The 16,828-nt window shown below is 39.7% G+C and overlaps 1 protein-coding gene across 1 annotated transcript in view; it reads left to right on the top strand.

Moving 5' to 3' along the window:
• Positions 1-7,587: 7,587 nt before the first annotated feature.
• MYRIP (myosin VIIA and Rab interacting protein) overlaps positions 7,588-16,828 on the top strand; it is a gene marked incomplete at both ends in the record, with an annotated part of 176,174 nt that continues 166,933 nt past the window's right edge. The window contains one exon of the mRNA XM_079538701.1: positions 7,588-7,697. Within this exon, the coding sequence (XP_079394827.1) occupies positions 7,588-7,697 (110 nt within the window). The remainder of the gene's footprint in view (positions 7,698-16,828) is intronic.

Consider the following 16,828-nt stretch of genomic DNA (forward strand, 5'->3'; position numbering starts at 1 on the left):
GTTCCATGTTTGTAGTTAGCATTGCAGATCAAAGAGGACAGTCAATGGAGGAAGTGGTGTAGACTTGATCATGAGTAGAACCCAAGTGGTCTGCTCCTCCTCCATGGAAATGCACCCACTGTGTAGCTGTGGTAGGTGAAAAATACCTAAAATTCTGCTTTCAATTGAAAAGTTGCTTCAGTGTTGTATTGAGGTCCATAGGACCTGTGAAGGATAATCAATACCTAAAAGTTAGGGAAAGGTGCTGTACCAAAATGGAAACTGAAGTTGTCTTTCTATCTAAAAAGCTGATGTTGTTGATCATGGAGATCCATCAAAGGAGGATGCTCTTTCAGCGTGCTGCTAATGCTGCTCACAACTTTGAGAGTGGGCCCTGTAGAAGGGAATTGCATTAAAAAAAAAAGTGTGTATGTATATATAATAATATATTATTATATATATAATATATATATTATTAATATATATATTATTATTATATATATAAAAAATGTGTGTGTGTGTATAAGTATATATATGTATATATATATATTGGTTACACAGTTGTCCTAGCTATGTCCTGAAGATGGTGGCTTAACAATCAAGTTGACTAAGTGATAGTTACTGTGAGACCCAATAAGAATCAGGAACAAAGGTATCTGGATGACTCTCTAAGTGTTCAAGAAGATGAACTGCTCCGGTTCCCTTATCTAAAGGAGCAGGGAGGGTGCTGCAGTTTGGAGCCAAATACAAGTGAGCCAGAAGTCACGACATGACAGTGAAGTCAGACTCCAGAAAATACCTAACTGGGTTTTATGCTTGAACGCAAATGTTTTTGTTTGTATAAACTTGTGAAGTTCAGGCTTATGTTTATTGTTGGGATCTCAGGTTGGCTCTATGTTGTGCCATGCTGATATCGAAAGGTAATCAAGCTTGTATCCAACCCAGTGCCTCTTCTTCCCTACAACTGGTAACCCAAGCCCTCAGTTCGATTTTCAGAGGCTTTTTACAGGTTTGTCTGTATTTTGCTCCCGTTTTATGTCTCTTAAGAAATGTTTATCTGAAAAATTCCAAAACAGCCTGCTTCTGAAACCCTTTTTCCATTCATGATGCTTAAGTTATGTGTCAACCAACTGCAGCTCATTCCCAAGTCTCAGTGAGTTGGGACATGTGGCTTTACAGATGTTACTTTTTCTCTTGTATCCCTTATGATTCTTGTTTGCTCTAGCATAAATCAGGGCTAGAAACAGTTCACAGGTGTCAGGTTGAATGCAGAAGGCACAGTCTTATGACGCATTTGTGCTTTTTTTATGCTGTTCATTTACTTGCTAATCTGTAAAATGCAGTAATTTGCAGTGGATCTTCCTGTTAGTGGTTTGAATTAGCAGTGATTCACTGTATTAAATTTGTTTTCACATCTGGTGCTACATAGACAAGGCAGTCTTAATGCGGCAACTACTGTTGGAAGCATTTCCTTACCTCCAGAAGTCCAAGTTTCTGATTCTGTGTTCTGCTCCCACAGAAACGTTGTCACAATCAAATGTAAGTTCTTGGATCAAATGTAGGGGTATTTGGATGGGTGATATTTAGTAAAAAGGGTGTAGGGTGTCAGTTAATACACCGTATGGTGTGGAGGCAAAATCCTTTTTATTGTGTAGAGTGTTTTAAGTGTGCCTGTGGTATGTTTATATACTGGTTGGTGTAGATTTTTTTGATAGCAGTCAAACAATACATTCAGCTGTTTGCTTTTGTAGCTTGTATTGCTTGATCACAGTATGGCTTTCAAGTTATGATGAGAAGCTTAAAAAATTTTCATAATCATTTTCCTCTTTAATGAAATGCAAAATTAAGTTCCTACGCAGTGGTGAAATGCGGTGCTTCCAGATTGCTTGAGATATTCCAAAAACTTTTCTTTTTGTGTCCATGTTACCTTCTGGAAGCTAAAGATAGAAATTACTTGGATGAGAGGTCTTATCACTGCTTTATACAGTAGTGATGCTTTGGTATCTTGGCTTTGGGAGAATTATCTCAGTGGATCTAAGTTTTCTTGGCTAGTTTGTTGAATCTTATCTGTGGTATGCTCCTATGTATCTACTCTTTCAAATAGTGATCACTGTGGTACTGGAGGAGGACATTTTTTGTTACATGATGCTCAGCAGCTCGCATGGTGATGGCCCTTATCTGCCATCCTTCATGCCTTACAAAAAAAATGGGAGATCCTGACTTATTCTCTAACATGCTTTTCCTTGTGTCTGAATTCTTTATTTCTTTCTGCAGAGTTAGAAAGCAAGGTGGAAAATGCTTCTTCTTAACCTTGACAAAGGAGATAGATAGTTTGCCACAGGGCAGGAGAGAGATTCTTGAGCCTTCCTGGGCTCAGCTGAGCTTGAGCCCTTTTCTAAGTACTCCTGTTTTCTCTGTCTGCCTTTTACAATGAGATGTGAGCTGCCATGGATCTTTTGAAGGAACAGAGGAGGAGCTGCTGTTTCTTCCATCTCCCTGTGGGCTTCCATCTGACTACAGGGCTGATGTTTGGAGCTGGGGCTGACAGAAGTGCTGGGAGAAGGCTGAGGCCAGTGCAGCCCAGTTGGGCAAATCATGGAATGACAGCATGGCTTAGTTTGGAGGAGGGGATCTTAAAGTTAATCCATTTCCAAGCTTCTGCCGTGGGCAGGGCTGCTGCCCACCAGATCAGGCTGCCAAAGGTCCAGTTCAACCAGGCCTTGAGCGCCTCCAGGGATGGGGTACCTACAGCTTCTCTGGGAAAGCTGTTCCAGTGCCTTACCACCCTCTGAGTAAAGAAATTCTTCTTAACATCTAGCCTAAATCTCTCCTCTTTTGTTTTAAAGCTGTTTTCCCTTGTCCTGTCACTGTGAGACCATGTAAAACGTCAGTTCCCCTGCTGCATGTAAGCTACTTTCAAGTACTGGAAGGCCGCAGTGAGGTCTTTGTGTTTCTGTGTGCTGTTTCCTGGGTTTTGGTGGGCAGAAGAAGGAAGGAAAGCCCTGCTGGCTGTTTGCTGCTCTCCGTTTGTCGCTTGCATGGCCCAGCTCCATGTTTTGGTTTCTCTCTGACCTGTGATGATTCACTTGGCGCTCATTGACAACCCGTCACAGTAATGAGCTGCACTTTGTGCTTTGGATGGAAGGCACGTGGAGGAGAGGCCAGCCATCCACGGTACGATCACATCTCAGCACGTTACTGCTCTAGTTTTGTCTTTCTTGCCAAGCTGTCTTCCTCACTCTGGCAGAAGTAATCATCAGTCTCTCACAGTCAGAGCGCTGTCAGACTGATCGTCTCCTTCATAATGCAGTTGCTGCTGACTAGAGAAAATAGAACATGGTTTGTCTAAATCCAACACAAATAGTAGGAGATGAGACTCCTGTATACTCTCATTTTACATCAATTAGGAAATCAATTATAATGAAACACGTGCTATAAGTTTATATTGGGAGACCTGTGATCTTTAGTTTACTTCACAATCACCAGATTCTGGATCAGCCTTTCTTTTAGGAGTTTGCTGTTGACGGTGAAGAGGTAGTTCTGGTCAACGAGTTTGGCTTTTATAGCACATTTTGAATTCCCACTAGGGCTTATGCTTGTGTATCAGCTGTAGGCTTGGTACATAAGTATAAAGTGATCATAATCTCATGGAATCGCAGAATGGTTGAAGTTGGAAGAGACCTCTGGAGGTCATCTGGTCCAATCCCCTGCTCAAATACGGATTTGGGAAAGTGGATTTCAGTTTTTTGTTTTTTAAATATGGCATTCACTTTTATTTTGTCAAATGTAAGTGACAGAATTGAAGTTTTCCAATGTAATTTTTGGCCTTTGTCCTGTAAAAAGAACACTTGATGTGGAACTCCTGGAGCGAGACCAGAGGAGGGCTGCTAAGATGGTCAGAGGGCTGGAGCACCTCTCCTATGAGGAAAGGTTGAGGAAACTGGGCTTGTTTAGCTTGGAGAAGAGAAGGCTCCAGGAAGACCTCATTGTGGCCTTCCAGTACTTGAAGTTAAAGTGATAAAATAAAGGGGGAATGCTTCTTCCAGAAGGGACTGAATAAATTTTGTTTTGAACCTGCAGCTTCACCCCACCTTCAGCTCAACAAACCTAATGCTGCTCAGAATCTTGCAAGCTCTTCAGTTTTCTGACCTAAGATGACTGTGAGTCTGAGAGGAGGATCATTTTCTGCTTTGGTGGTAGACCAGGAAATACGTGCAGTAAATCTCAGTTAAAATTGGCTTGGGCTTAGTGAGCAGTAAGCTCTTTCATGAGGTCTTGTTCTATGTCTGATTTGAAGATATTGCATACCAGATGTAAGTCCTCATGTCAGAGGCAGCTGGACTGTGATTGATTTTTCATTGGAAGAGGAGGTTTTGTATTTCCCATGAGTTTATTTTCCCTCTCATTATTTTGGGAATCCACTTTATTTCCAGTGAAAAGGGAAGAATATCCTTGGTGCTGCTTATTGCAGCATGTAGACTTCACACTGAAATTCTTAAAATAAATAAATAAATCCAGAAAATCTTTAAATGATTTATTTTGGATAAGGTCTGTGTTGCTCAACTGTCTTGAGATGATTCTCTCTGCACTTGGGATTTAGTTTTGTCAGCAAGTAAGGTGTGTGCCATCATATACTTCAGATATTACCTATTGTGTGGCATTTAAATTGGAAAAACAATGTGGCAATGTGATTATTTCTTTGGGACATTCATGAAACAACTTTTTCTTTAAGTATGGAATACAGTGAAGGAGCTCTGCAGTGGAGGAAGGCCTTGTCTTTCACCTTGTATGTGTTAAAAGGGCAAAATCTTCACTGTAGGGTTAGATAAAGAATTTCTTATGGTGCTAGAAGACTTCTGCAAAAGCTGGTATAATGCCCAGCTATAACTGCAGGACACTGAGCAGGATTATGTAGGTCATAACATAGGTTGCGTGGGTCTGCTGGCAGTAAGGCTCATAAAGACGACTTATTTGGTGGCACAACAAAAGAAATACTGGAAATGATGCAGTAGCTGTGCAAGGTGGAAAAGCTCTACTGTTGAGTCTGGTGCTTCTAAAGCTGAGAACAGGCGAAGGGAAGGTGTGAAACACTTCAACGCAGCTACTTGCAGCTGAAAGAATATGACTCTTTCTCTATCCCATTTCATTAGTGCATAGGAGTAGTATTTCAAAGCCAAAACAGTAGAGCATTGTGGAATTGTGTGATACCACAGTGGCAACTTGTGCCTAAGTGGGAAGACACGTAGAACATTCTTACTGCCTCGACAAAGGTGTTGGTGGGATTTCTTCCTGATGTGCACTTGGTAGGCCTGCAGCGCATCTCTCCTTCAGGCTGAGCAGTCCTACTGCTCTGACCTTGCCTTGCTTGAAGGATCCTCCAACCCTTCTTCATCTCTGTAGCCCTGCCTATGAAGAGTTTGCCCAGGAAGTTCTTGCCTGGTTTCTGCTGGTGGACCGGGAGTAGATACAGGACTTTCAATGCAGCCTTCCTAGTGAGGCTTTCACTGCAGCATCAAACTCTGATACATATTTGTTGTACAATACCCAGTGTGACCATTTGCAAAACACACTTTGCATTGGAGCTCTGTGTCAAGCGTAGGATCTGTTTAAAGTGGTACTTAAAGGAAAAAAATAAAAAAGTTTGGGTTTTTCTCCCACCCTCGTGTAATGCTAATCTTCTGCTGAGGCTGCAAGTGCAAGCAGCTTAGGTTTCATGTGAGTGACTGGGAAATGTACTGCTCATCCTCTTTCTTCTGTTGGTGCTCTTGTCTGCTATAAAGTGCAGAAACGTTGCTGGCAGTTCTTGAGAAGCATTTCATTTTGTCAGTTGTTTCTGTTTCTTTTTGTGTGTGTTTGTTTTTTTTTAAACTGTTAAATTCAATATTTTTTTTTTTCAATATGGTTGTTTTAATTAGATTTAGACCAGGCTGTAAGTAGTATTAAGATTAGTGTATTATTCAAACAATACCCATTCATATTATAAGCCTAAGCTTTCCTGTTACAATGTGTTGATTTGCTGAGAAAAAGTTTTCTAAGGAATTACATCAGTCACTGATGTCTCTGAGAGCTTAAATTTCACATTCAGTTTGATATTTAGTAAAGAAGTGTTAGGAATGAAGGCAAACTGCCTTGTGTAAGTTATTTCAGCTAAGGATGGAAGTTATTTTAGGCTGGTAAAATGTTTTGGTGTCTTTTTTTTTTTTCTTTTTTTTCCACGCTGCTCCTTCTCTAGAGAATTTGCTGTTGTAAATTTCCAGTGTGCTTAATGTGGATCTACTGAAAAAAGACATTTAAGCACTGTTTATAAATATTTATATACTCCTCTGATACTCCCAGATCAGAGGTGATTTAGCAAAGTGAAGAAAAATGATTTCCTGAGGGAAAACAAAACCAAACCCAAGTTCCTTGGAGGTTAATAGGATATTGGAATACAGACAGCGAGTTCCCTATGTTTTTATTTTCATGGTTTGGTTTACATACTGTATCTGGTGACTCTAAAAGTAAATAGACATGAATTCTTTGCCAGCCCACAAGAGGTAGGGGGCTGCCCACATAGCCCAGGGTTTAGGGTAAATTTCCCCCTTCTAATGTACGCTCACAGTCAGCAGCTGAATTGAAGGGATGTACAGGAAGCACACAGTTTGTGTATGCTGCAGTACTGTCTGGAACCCTTGATGCTAAGTAGTATTTATCTCCTTGATACAGTATAAGAACTTCTGCTTGTCCCTAATTATTATATACGTTGTGAGGAGCTCATAACAGACTTTCCAAAATGATGTACTCTTTCTGAAACTGTAACTTAATGTGGTGAGGGGCAGCTTTATGATTGCCCAAATAACTCTATAAATCAAATTGTAGAAATTAATACTGATAGCTGAGTTTACTAACATTAGACACAATGAGGTCATGAGGAAACAACTCAGAACAGAGCGGCTATTAATGAAATAAAGGTACTGTGTTCCTTTAGCTCAGGCTTTATAGTGCCTTCAGTTTGCATGGAAACTTTGCTACTTTTCTTTTTTTTTCTCCATTGCCTTTTACAGGAAGGGGAAGTAATGATATTGTGATAGTAGTGACTTCCCAGTTATTCTGGGAAATGCATTTGAAATGTATATGCTCACTTTTTTGAAGACATCTTAAAATAATTCCTGATCCGTAGTTGCTAGTAGAAACCATTTGGGGTTATTATTAAAACAAAACAAACCAAACCAAGTTCTTGGTTCATGCACAGTCTTGGAGGTCGCATTTTGCAAACCGCTGGCATAAAATCTCAAGAAATTCCTAAACCTTGCTTCAGTTTAGTAATTTTAATGCATTTCTTGTGGAGGACAACATTGCAGTCTTCCCTCAACATTTCATACCACAAATACTTACCTTTTGCATTTCTTCTCAAAACTGAAGGCAATTGCCTTCAATGCATATAACTTGAAAAATTTCTTCTCCAGTATTGATGATAGATGTTTTCTCTTTGTTGAAGAGATGTGATTTCAGCTCGTGGGGAAAAGTAAAAGTTCTTTCAATGTATTTCACTTTTTTTTTTTTTTTTTTTTACTGTTTCTGATTTCAGGTATTCCTTCATAACTGTTCGTATCCAGGACAGAGTGTACAATGGGCAGAAAACTGGATCTTTCTGGCTTGACTGATGAAGAAGCAGAGCATGTGCTTCAGGTGGTTCAGCGAGATTTCAGCCTTCGTAAGAAAGAAGAAGAAAGGCTGAGGTAAGATTAAAAACACTGTTGAAAACATTGGTATTTTTGGATCACTGCAAGCTGGTTTTGGGGAAGCTGAGAAACAAAGGTGCTTTGGTTTGTTGTCTGGGTATACTTTGAATAACTGGGCTGATATCAGAGGTCCGCAGTTTGACCTGTAGTTGTTAAGGATGTAACTTCTGTGGGGGGAAAAAACAAAAGGCTTGGTTGTGCTCTAACAGCTGTTTGACTGCCAGAAATAGCAGAGTTAAGCTACTACACCAATATTTACCTGGGAAGTTGCTGAAGCAATCAAGGAGCAATAGCTTGGAGCAGTCTATGTACTATTAAATTTCAACCAGGTTGGAAGATGCTCACTGCCTCATACAGCAGTGTTCTGTTCCTTTGTTCTGAGTGGGCATGGCGCAACTTCGTGCTCAAGGATGTCTGACTGTGGGGGAGCCCAGGACACCCCAGACAAAGCTCACACAGCCCCAGTCAACACACTTCACACACATTACTCCTCCTGACTACATGCAGCTCCTGTTTGCAAAGAAAGGAAGAGTAGAGATGACCACGTCTGTGCAATTTTGTGGTGTTCTGTGCATTAATAATCATTCCTTCAGAGAGGCAGTAAACGTCCTACCTTCTTCACATAGATCCAATTATTGCGTAGTAATTTGTTGATGTGTTTAGTCTGTCCAGGCCTAATCCACAGGAATAGTCTCTTAATCTCTGTATGTCTAAGTAGTGGTTGCCTTGAATGTGACCATCAACTTCTGTTCATGTTAAGAAAGTTATTTGTTTTCTATAGTTGAAGTTCATAGTTGTCTGTCCTTTATTCAGATACATTGTCTACATGTTGATATCTGAAGATGAAGAAGCTCTATCCATCTCTTTCCCCAGAATGAGCACTGACACACTATCCATTGTGTTGAGAAGCTTTGTGTTCAGGTTACTGACAAAAAAAATGATTGCAAGCAGAAACAACCCAGAATAAAGCAAATGAGACTAGTTGTGAGGTAGCTTTCTCAGCCCTGGGGCTTCTGTATGTGACAAGGAGGGCTAATGGCAGAGGCATGAATTCATAAATGCACTACTTTTCTTGTAGCTTCAGTTATATTTCCTTGAATTCTTATTTTTTTAATACTTCCTTTAAACACTTTTTTTTTTCTCCATCCAGGATAGTCTGAAGTCCCTATTTATAGTTAGCAAATGCACATTTCCTTACACCACTACTATCACAGATGTTTCTTTATCATTTGGCACCAAGCTGAAGTCAGCAAAGCAAAAATGCATTTAGTTTCATATTTAAGTGCAGTGGGGAGCTGAGCAGAGTCCCTTCTTTGTCGCATATTTTCTGTTAATAGTTTCTGAAACTATTTGGAACATCAGGAACAAGAAAGGAGACTTGCAGCATAGGCCTCATTCATTTCTTGCATGCAATGCAGCTTCTTGCTTGGATTGTACTTCTTCAGGGGGAAAAAAGACTAGAGGAGGATGGTACACAGAAGTGTTTTTTATCTTTTTTGACATTGGTTGTACTGATCATTTTTTTGGTTACCCTTCACAATAAAGCCAAGAGGGGTTATAGACAGAGCTTGAGAAGGGTGGATAGAGGGGCTTTCTCTGACTCATTTGTGTGGCTGGATTTATTCTACCAGGTAAGCACACCACAGTTAGCAAGTTCTGGGCACGTTGCCTGTTCTGTACAACTGGATCTTATAGCAAGAAGAGGAGGAAGGGGAAAGATGATGTAGGGTGCCCACAGAAAATTGATCAGAAAGATTTTACTCTTCTAGCCCGAGATGAAAACTTCAGTAAGATGCTACAAGAACTGAAGTTTGTCTTAGCTCCTGATGAATGTTCTTATGGTAGAAAAGTGGCAACTGTTTCAGAGCTAATGTACCAGTGTTTTTTACAGTATTGCAATTGGTTGCATGTTAAATTAGTTTCACACATTTCTCTAAACAAAATGACATAATGAATGTGTGGAGAAAAGTTCTGTATTTTTGTCTGGATAGTTCCATAGATCTGTTTCAAATAAAATGTGTGACCTTAAACAATAGATAGCAGTTCAACTGCTGGCAAAATTTGACTTGATGTATCTTTTGAGAAGGGTTGTAACACTACGAGCCACCAGTTCAAGGATGTGTTTGGGGGGAGTCAAAGGCCCTTATTATTATTTTTTTTAGTATTCTAGGGTAGAACTTGTGTGCATACTGTCCTCTTCCCAGTAATATAGTTTTGTCGTATTTTACATGGGTGCTATGTAAATACTAAAGTGAAATGTAACACATCTAAGAAGCCATACTGATCATCTGCATTTTTTTTTTTTTTTTTTTTTTTTTTTTTTTTTTTAATGCAAAGCTGTGTTGAGTCTCTCTGCAGTGAGGAATTCTAGCTGCAGTTCTCAAACTTATATCTTTCTTCCCACTTATCAGACAGGCTCTTGTATGTTTTGTGAAAAATCAGTTGGGTAAAAATAGTAAGCTAACAGTAAGATAACTGCATATAAATAGCTAGCGATTAGTGTGGTTGATTTGTCATGCTTTGCTGCTCCCTATCAGTGCAGTTTCCTTTTCTTTTTTTTTTTTTTTTTTTTGCTATGGCTCTGTCTGATATCAGATTAATAATATTTACTGTTCTTTCTTGCTTGTTCACCCGTAATCTTTCTATTTTGATTGTGTTGGTTCTGTTCTTTGGCAGTAGTGTTATATTTTTATTTATTCCAGTGTTGGTATAATCATTCAGAGCCATTTAGGCTAAAATTACAGCACTGACTTCTAAATAGGCAGTCTTAGTTCTCTGTGAACCAATTGACGCAGATAAACAAGGAAGGTCTGGCATAAATAGGAAGATGATTAGTTTGAGTTGCTTAGCAAGTACTCTGAGCACTGGGCTGTGATGGTACAGCCTTGTGTACTTCACCTCTGTTATACAAACTACTCAGGCTGTCTGTTGGCTGTTGGGATATTAGTTACTGGAGATTCCTTTTAGGGTAAACTTACTGGACACACTACTGGTTTGTTTTCTCCTGGACAATCTGTTTTTAGTCTTTAATTTCAGACTTTGCATTCCTGCAGTTTGTCAGTCAAGGGGAAGATTGGACTGTTCTGAGATTTGAATTTCTCATGTTTCTTTGTAATTTCTGTGTTATGTCTGCACTTTGCTTTTTTTAACAGAGACAGTAGAGGAGAGCTTACAAGGGTCTGTAAGGCTGAGTGTTTATTTGTGAGACAGGCTTCTTTGCACAAATAGATGTGTAAAAGAGATTGCCACCTTTTATCTGTTGCCATTTACTGTCGGTGTATTCAGTCTTCAGGATCATGGAAGTGTGTATTGGTCTTCTCCCTTGTCACAAAACACATTTCTCCTCTGGTTTTGTCTTTACAGGTTGTGTTATATTTGTTATAAATGTGCTGTCTGGTTGTTTCAGATTAGGACTGCTGTGAAGCAAGTAAGATTAGGTAAGTTTTAAATGTGAAATAAGATTATCATTTTACCAGAAGAAAAATGATGGGTGTTCCCAAGCTGCTTATGAAAACAATAGTCCATGCAGACGGATTGAAGGTCAGCTGCACTAATACTGAATTGAATATTCAAAACAAGTATAAAATGAGAAAAGGCAGAGGGGTAGAAAAGGAACAGGCATAGGTGAGGTTCAGTGAGAGAAGAACCTCTGGGTGCTGAGCAAGGGCTTTTCTGTCAGTAGCTCCTTTGCTTTTAGAAGGCTGTGGCCTAAGCCACGTAAATTGTCTTTTTATAAGCACTGGCCATCACTGTACTGAATGCTGAGTAAGTCATTTGTTTGGTGGTAGTTTTGTGGTAAGCCTTGGAAACTTGCGCTGGACTGGTTTAAAAAGCATTTCTGTGGTGGTGGGGACATGGTTTTGTCTTATTTAAACCATTGCTGTTAATCACCTGGGAAAATGGATTTGTGAGGAAAAATTACTGACCTTCTGGTACCATGTGGGCATGTCATCACAAGGTGTTATTCACTTAGTATACTTGCATGGAGCGACTGGAAAAGCATTAGGGAGGTGTTGCGAGTTGTCTGTTATCCACAGGCTGAGAACATCTGCATGGCTTGCCTGATACGGTCTACTTTTTAGCTAGCTGGTAAAGATTAGCTTTGCTGTCTTCACTTACGCAGTTGTGTTTTCAGCTGTGGTAAAGAACTTCACTGATTCCCAATCAAGTCACCAGCACTGGTTGGCTTGCTTGCTTTTTTTGTAGAGAATATGAATGCATGTGCTCACCAGAGGGCCTCCTGCATTCTGATTGTTGCTATTTTCTCACATCCAGAAATTTGGGGAGGAATTAAAATAGAGCCTTTTGTTCTGTGTAGAACAAGATTAAGCATTTAAAATTAAGAGTTGTTTTTTGCCTGTTTTCATCCTTCTGTTCCTTTCACACTGCAGCTCCTTGGAGTACGAATTAGACTTGAGAAGAGGCTTCCTAAGAAACAAATTCTCATACCTGGCCATATTGTGAAACCAGTTGGGATTCTATTTCTTGTGAGACTACTGTAGGCTTAGGTGTATGCACAGTATGTGTCATGGGTCTTGTAGTAGATAAAATATAAAACTCCTTGTAACCTGTCAATTGAAGTGTTGTCTGTATGAGTCATATCAAACTGGCAAGACACCAAGCAGACATTTGGGTAGCTATCTGTTGATTCTGCTTATCAGTTCTTCTTCCCTTCCTGTGGCAGATGTCTTAAATACTTGAATAAAACAAAATAAAGCTATCCTTTTTCCCACTTCTCCTCCAGTTCAAACAGAGCTGTTTTAAAGCAGTTTTCCTGGTGACGGAGATTGGTTTCCTCCACAGGCTCCAGAGTTTCAGTGGGTGAAATTCTGATCAATACCTTGGTCAAAGCATTTTCCTAAGATCAGTCTCCCTGCCCTTTCCTCCTGAAGAGCCTGGGGAGAGCACATGGAGGCTTCTGTCCATTGCTTTGATATCTCCTAGCAGATAGGCACAGTGTTGGTTCCTGTGCCTGCTCATTAACCCCTCGAGGGATCTGCAGAGTGAGGCTGTGATATACCACTTTCTGCTCATTGGCTCTGAGAACAAGGCCACACACAGCACTAAAAAAAATGGTTAGCACTTATTTATGAGCTGTGCTAACACTTACTTTCTCTTCCCCATGATTTAAAAAAGAAAAAAGCTGAGAGTGACTTAATCCTCTGAGGGAGGATGTTCTTTGGTATTCCCATGTTAACACAGCTGCATACTTCTCCAGTGCAGTGCTGAGATGTCATAAGTTTAGTACTCATCTGTCTAAATTTATTTTTGAGTACTATAAATGATTGATTCATCAGAACTGTAGCTGCAACTTCATGTTATCTTGCTACTGCTTTCGTTTTTAAGACAATGTTAAATGGAATGGTACCACTTTAAGGGTATGTTAACAGAGCTGTCTTGCTCTTAATCTTGTTTCTGGATTATCACCAATTTTACTGCGTAATGCTTCAAGGTAGGAAAGGAAATCTATTTCTTAGCTAATATAGAATGTCAGTGTTGGGTTGTCAATTATTTCATCTATTACTGGTTACTCGGTGCTGTTATTTTGTAGCCCTCTCTAAATAACGATGCTTCATATTTTGACAGAAATCCTTCAACAGTATTCTTGGTTCAGGTTAAGTTACTTAGGAAAAAATATTCAACTAGTGACCTGGATGAATTCTGAACAAAAGCCAAGTAGCTAATGCTTACCTTGGCTCCAAAGTCAGTAAGGATGCACTTTCAAATGCATTTAGAAACTGCTGCTTGCCATTAATTTCCAGAAACAGTGATCTGAGTGTGCTGTTTGCTGCCAAATAAGTGCTGTGCTTGAAGATATGCAAAGAAGTAGGTGTCTCAGCAGTGGTGCAACGCAGCTATTCATGTGCAGTGCTGCAGTGTTTGGTTTGGAGTCTGCATCTGTTCTTTCTGAGGTTTGCCTCACACTCTCTGTGCTAACACTCCATAGTCCTGGTGCAACAGTGGCTTCTAAGTGTGGTTGCAATGCAGCCTTAACTGAGGGAGAATGCTGGTGAACCAAGTGTCAATTAATACAAGACATTATGCTTATGAAGAAATGCAAAAAGGAAAAAATTCCAGCGAGAAATCTGTATGGTCTGTTGTGAACTGGAATGGTCTGTGGGCATGCATTTAATAAAGAAGGGACCGTGAGGTTGCTGAGACGTAAAATTATTACATGCTTTTTGTGGTAATTTGGCCTTCATCACAGGTTATGACTAGTCAAATTAACGACCATAGTTTCACTAAAAGGAGTGTGCGTGTCTAGTGATAATGAATAGCTATAATGTAAAATCAATATTTAATCTCAGATGTGTTCTGTATGAGGAGTCTAAGGTGTTAAACGTGACTTGTTGGAATAATATCTCACCTGAGTAGCCCTGCTGCAGGAGGCAGAGATGCACTCTTGAGTGTGGATTTCTGGCTCTACAGGAATCGCAATGAAAATAGTTGCTGAAAATGCTATTTCTTTTGTGTGCTTTGCATGGGAAGTGCTTCAGCTTTTTCTTTTTTCTGAAGAAGAAAGTAGATACTAATCTTATTATATATGTTACTCACTATTAATTTATTGGAAATCTCTTAGTGCTAATCATGTAATTATTAAGTTTAGAAATGACCTCTAAGATCATCTAGTCCAACTGCCCACCACCATCAACGTTGCCCATGAAAGCATGTTCCTCAGTGCCACATCCGAGTGGTTTCTTGATGACTTCCTGCTGTGACTCCACCACCTCCCATGGCAGCCTGTGCCAGTGCCTGACCACAAATATCCAACCTGAGTGCTAGTTCATGGGAAGAATGTACAAATGTCCATGAATTGATACAGGGAATCTCATGAGGAAAAGGAATTCACATGTCTTGCAGGCTTTTAGGATGGTCTGTTTCAGTTTGTCTGAATGCCATCAATTTCTGGAACCTGTTTTGGACATGAGAATGAGTGTTACAGACCTCTTGAGTTTGGTCTCTCCCGTTGCCTGCTGAATTCAGAGTTGGCAATTGTGAACTACTTTCTTTTTAGAAACGTCACAGCGTTTGCCTAGAGGCAAGTTCAATTTTTGGTATTTATGAGCATGTTCATTTTGTGAGTTCAAAGGACTGCTACGTAACCTTGGGAAGAAAACAAACTTAACTAGAGTAAGGGGTATGTTGGAGAGAGCTCAGCATTTTTCTTTCTAAATGAAACTGCTGAATATTTTCAGCTAAATGATAATGGGATTTACATGTGTGGGAGAGCTACAGAGATGTCAAAACACTTTGTTAACACTTTCAAAATATTGTTTCAGAAATGTCTTTGAACATGCTTTCTAACTGTGGGTACACTTGTTGGTTGCACATATGGAATAAAATGGGTTGACTTTTCTTACCTTTATGAAAATAATTTTAGAAAGTAATATAAACTAACACGTATATCTTTTGCATTTGCAATATTTGGAATGTGCTAACATCAGTTGCTGCCTCAACAGACAGTGGTACAGCAATTAACGTTCCACAAATCACTGTCATAATGGGTGCTACCTCAGTATATGCTTCTACCTTACTTATCATGACTGTGGGGTAAGGTAAGGAGCTTCATGTTTACTTCAGAATAGCAGTATGAATGTGGGCAGTTATTAGAGAGTGATCCTTCTCATTGTACTCGAACATGAGGTAACTTGGAGTTACTGGTGCCCACATTTGAAGCCAGTGTGTATTTGACTCTGTTTCTGAGGTTAATGGAAGTCTTTGAGCTTTACCCCAGATAAGCCTGTAGCAGCCTGTTCCTTCATTTTTGATTGGAGCAAATTCATGTTGGTCAGTATATTTGCTTATTCTTCTCTTGCTTTGTTGCTTTAGTTCTTTTACTCTTATGTTATGACTTGTATGTAGGTTGCTCCAAAAGTAATGCCTCCTACTGACTTCTGTGGAAACTACAAGAAGTACAAAGAGCACAACGGCACTATTTGGTATGGGCAAGTTCTGAGCTAAAGACTTTTTTTTTCAATAAAGTCACCACTATTTGCTATGTGTTTTCACTAGCAATGAACAGGAGGCCATGCTTGTAAAAATCTCCATGGCTGTCTGGAACATAGCTTGTCTTTCCAGTCAGTGTCACCACTGCTGAAACGCACCACTCACTGGTACACCACTGTTTGGTCTCCTTAAACATTCAGCAAGTGTTGATGGAAGTCAGTGGGTGCCATTTTTCCTGCATGGAGAAATTCAGTTCCACATCCTTGCTTCATCTGTGCTTTCATGTCAGGCACCATTCTGTCAGACTGCTCCTCTGCTGCCATCTGTCACATGACAACAACGTGTAATGGAATACTGATGGGAAGGTTCAGTCTCTACTACCATACCACCAACATCCTCCTCCAACATTATGAGCCAATGTAATAGAACAGGAGCCATTACTTTTGGAGCAGCCCTCATGTAAAGTTTTCCTGAATGCAGACGAGTGTAAATGTACTTTCTTTTTCATTCTATGGTACTTATTAAACTTTAAAATTATTTTATGTTTTTACTCTTGACTTCTGTCTAAATTTCATGAAGAAAAATATATAAATCTCTGTAAAGCTGGTTTACAACAGGATTACTATCTTAAGCAATCATTCTGGATTGGAACTGTCTTTGGAAGTGGTGTTGCTTCAGTTGGTGGAAAGATATTAGGTGTAATATCTCTTGAAAACTTTATTTTAATGGGTTATAGACAAATAACCTGTATGACAGATACATAACATCTCCTTTTAGATAGGAGGCTGTAATCTGAATAGTATTGTCACTGAGAAAGATCTCTGAATTCCATAATATATTGTTTGTAAATACTGTCAATTGATTGGACTGCTCTGATATTACAGGTATGAGCAGTTAGTCTGAGTGGAACATGGGCTTGTATTTCAGTTATACTCAATCCTCTAGATTTAAAAAAATCACTTTCTCATTAATTACAAGCAGTGTGAACTTGTCATGTTTTACTCACTCAGTCTCTTGTGAACTGTTCTGTGGTGCTGACATAAACCTAGTTGGCCAGTGAGCAGCTTTCTTCAATGATAGGTGATGAGTCAGTGTGAAACTGAGAGTGGATTTAAGTGTGAAAGGAAACTCTGAAGCAGTCTGCGTGTCAGTCCAGGACTGGTGGACTATCTGTGCCTCAG

Source organism: Tetrao urogallus (genome assembly GCF_951394365.1).
Source record: "Tetrao urogallus genome assembly, chromosome: 7".
In the NCBI taxonomy this organism is placed as follows: domain Eukaryota; kingdom Metazoa; phylum Chordata; class Aves; order Galliformes; family Phasianidae; genus Tetrao; species Tetrao urogallus.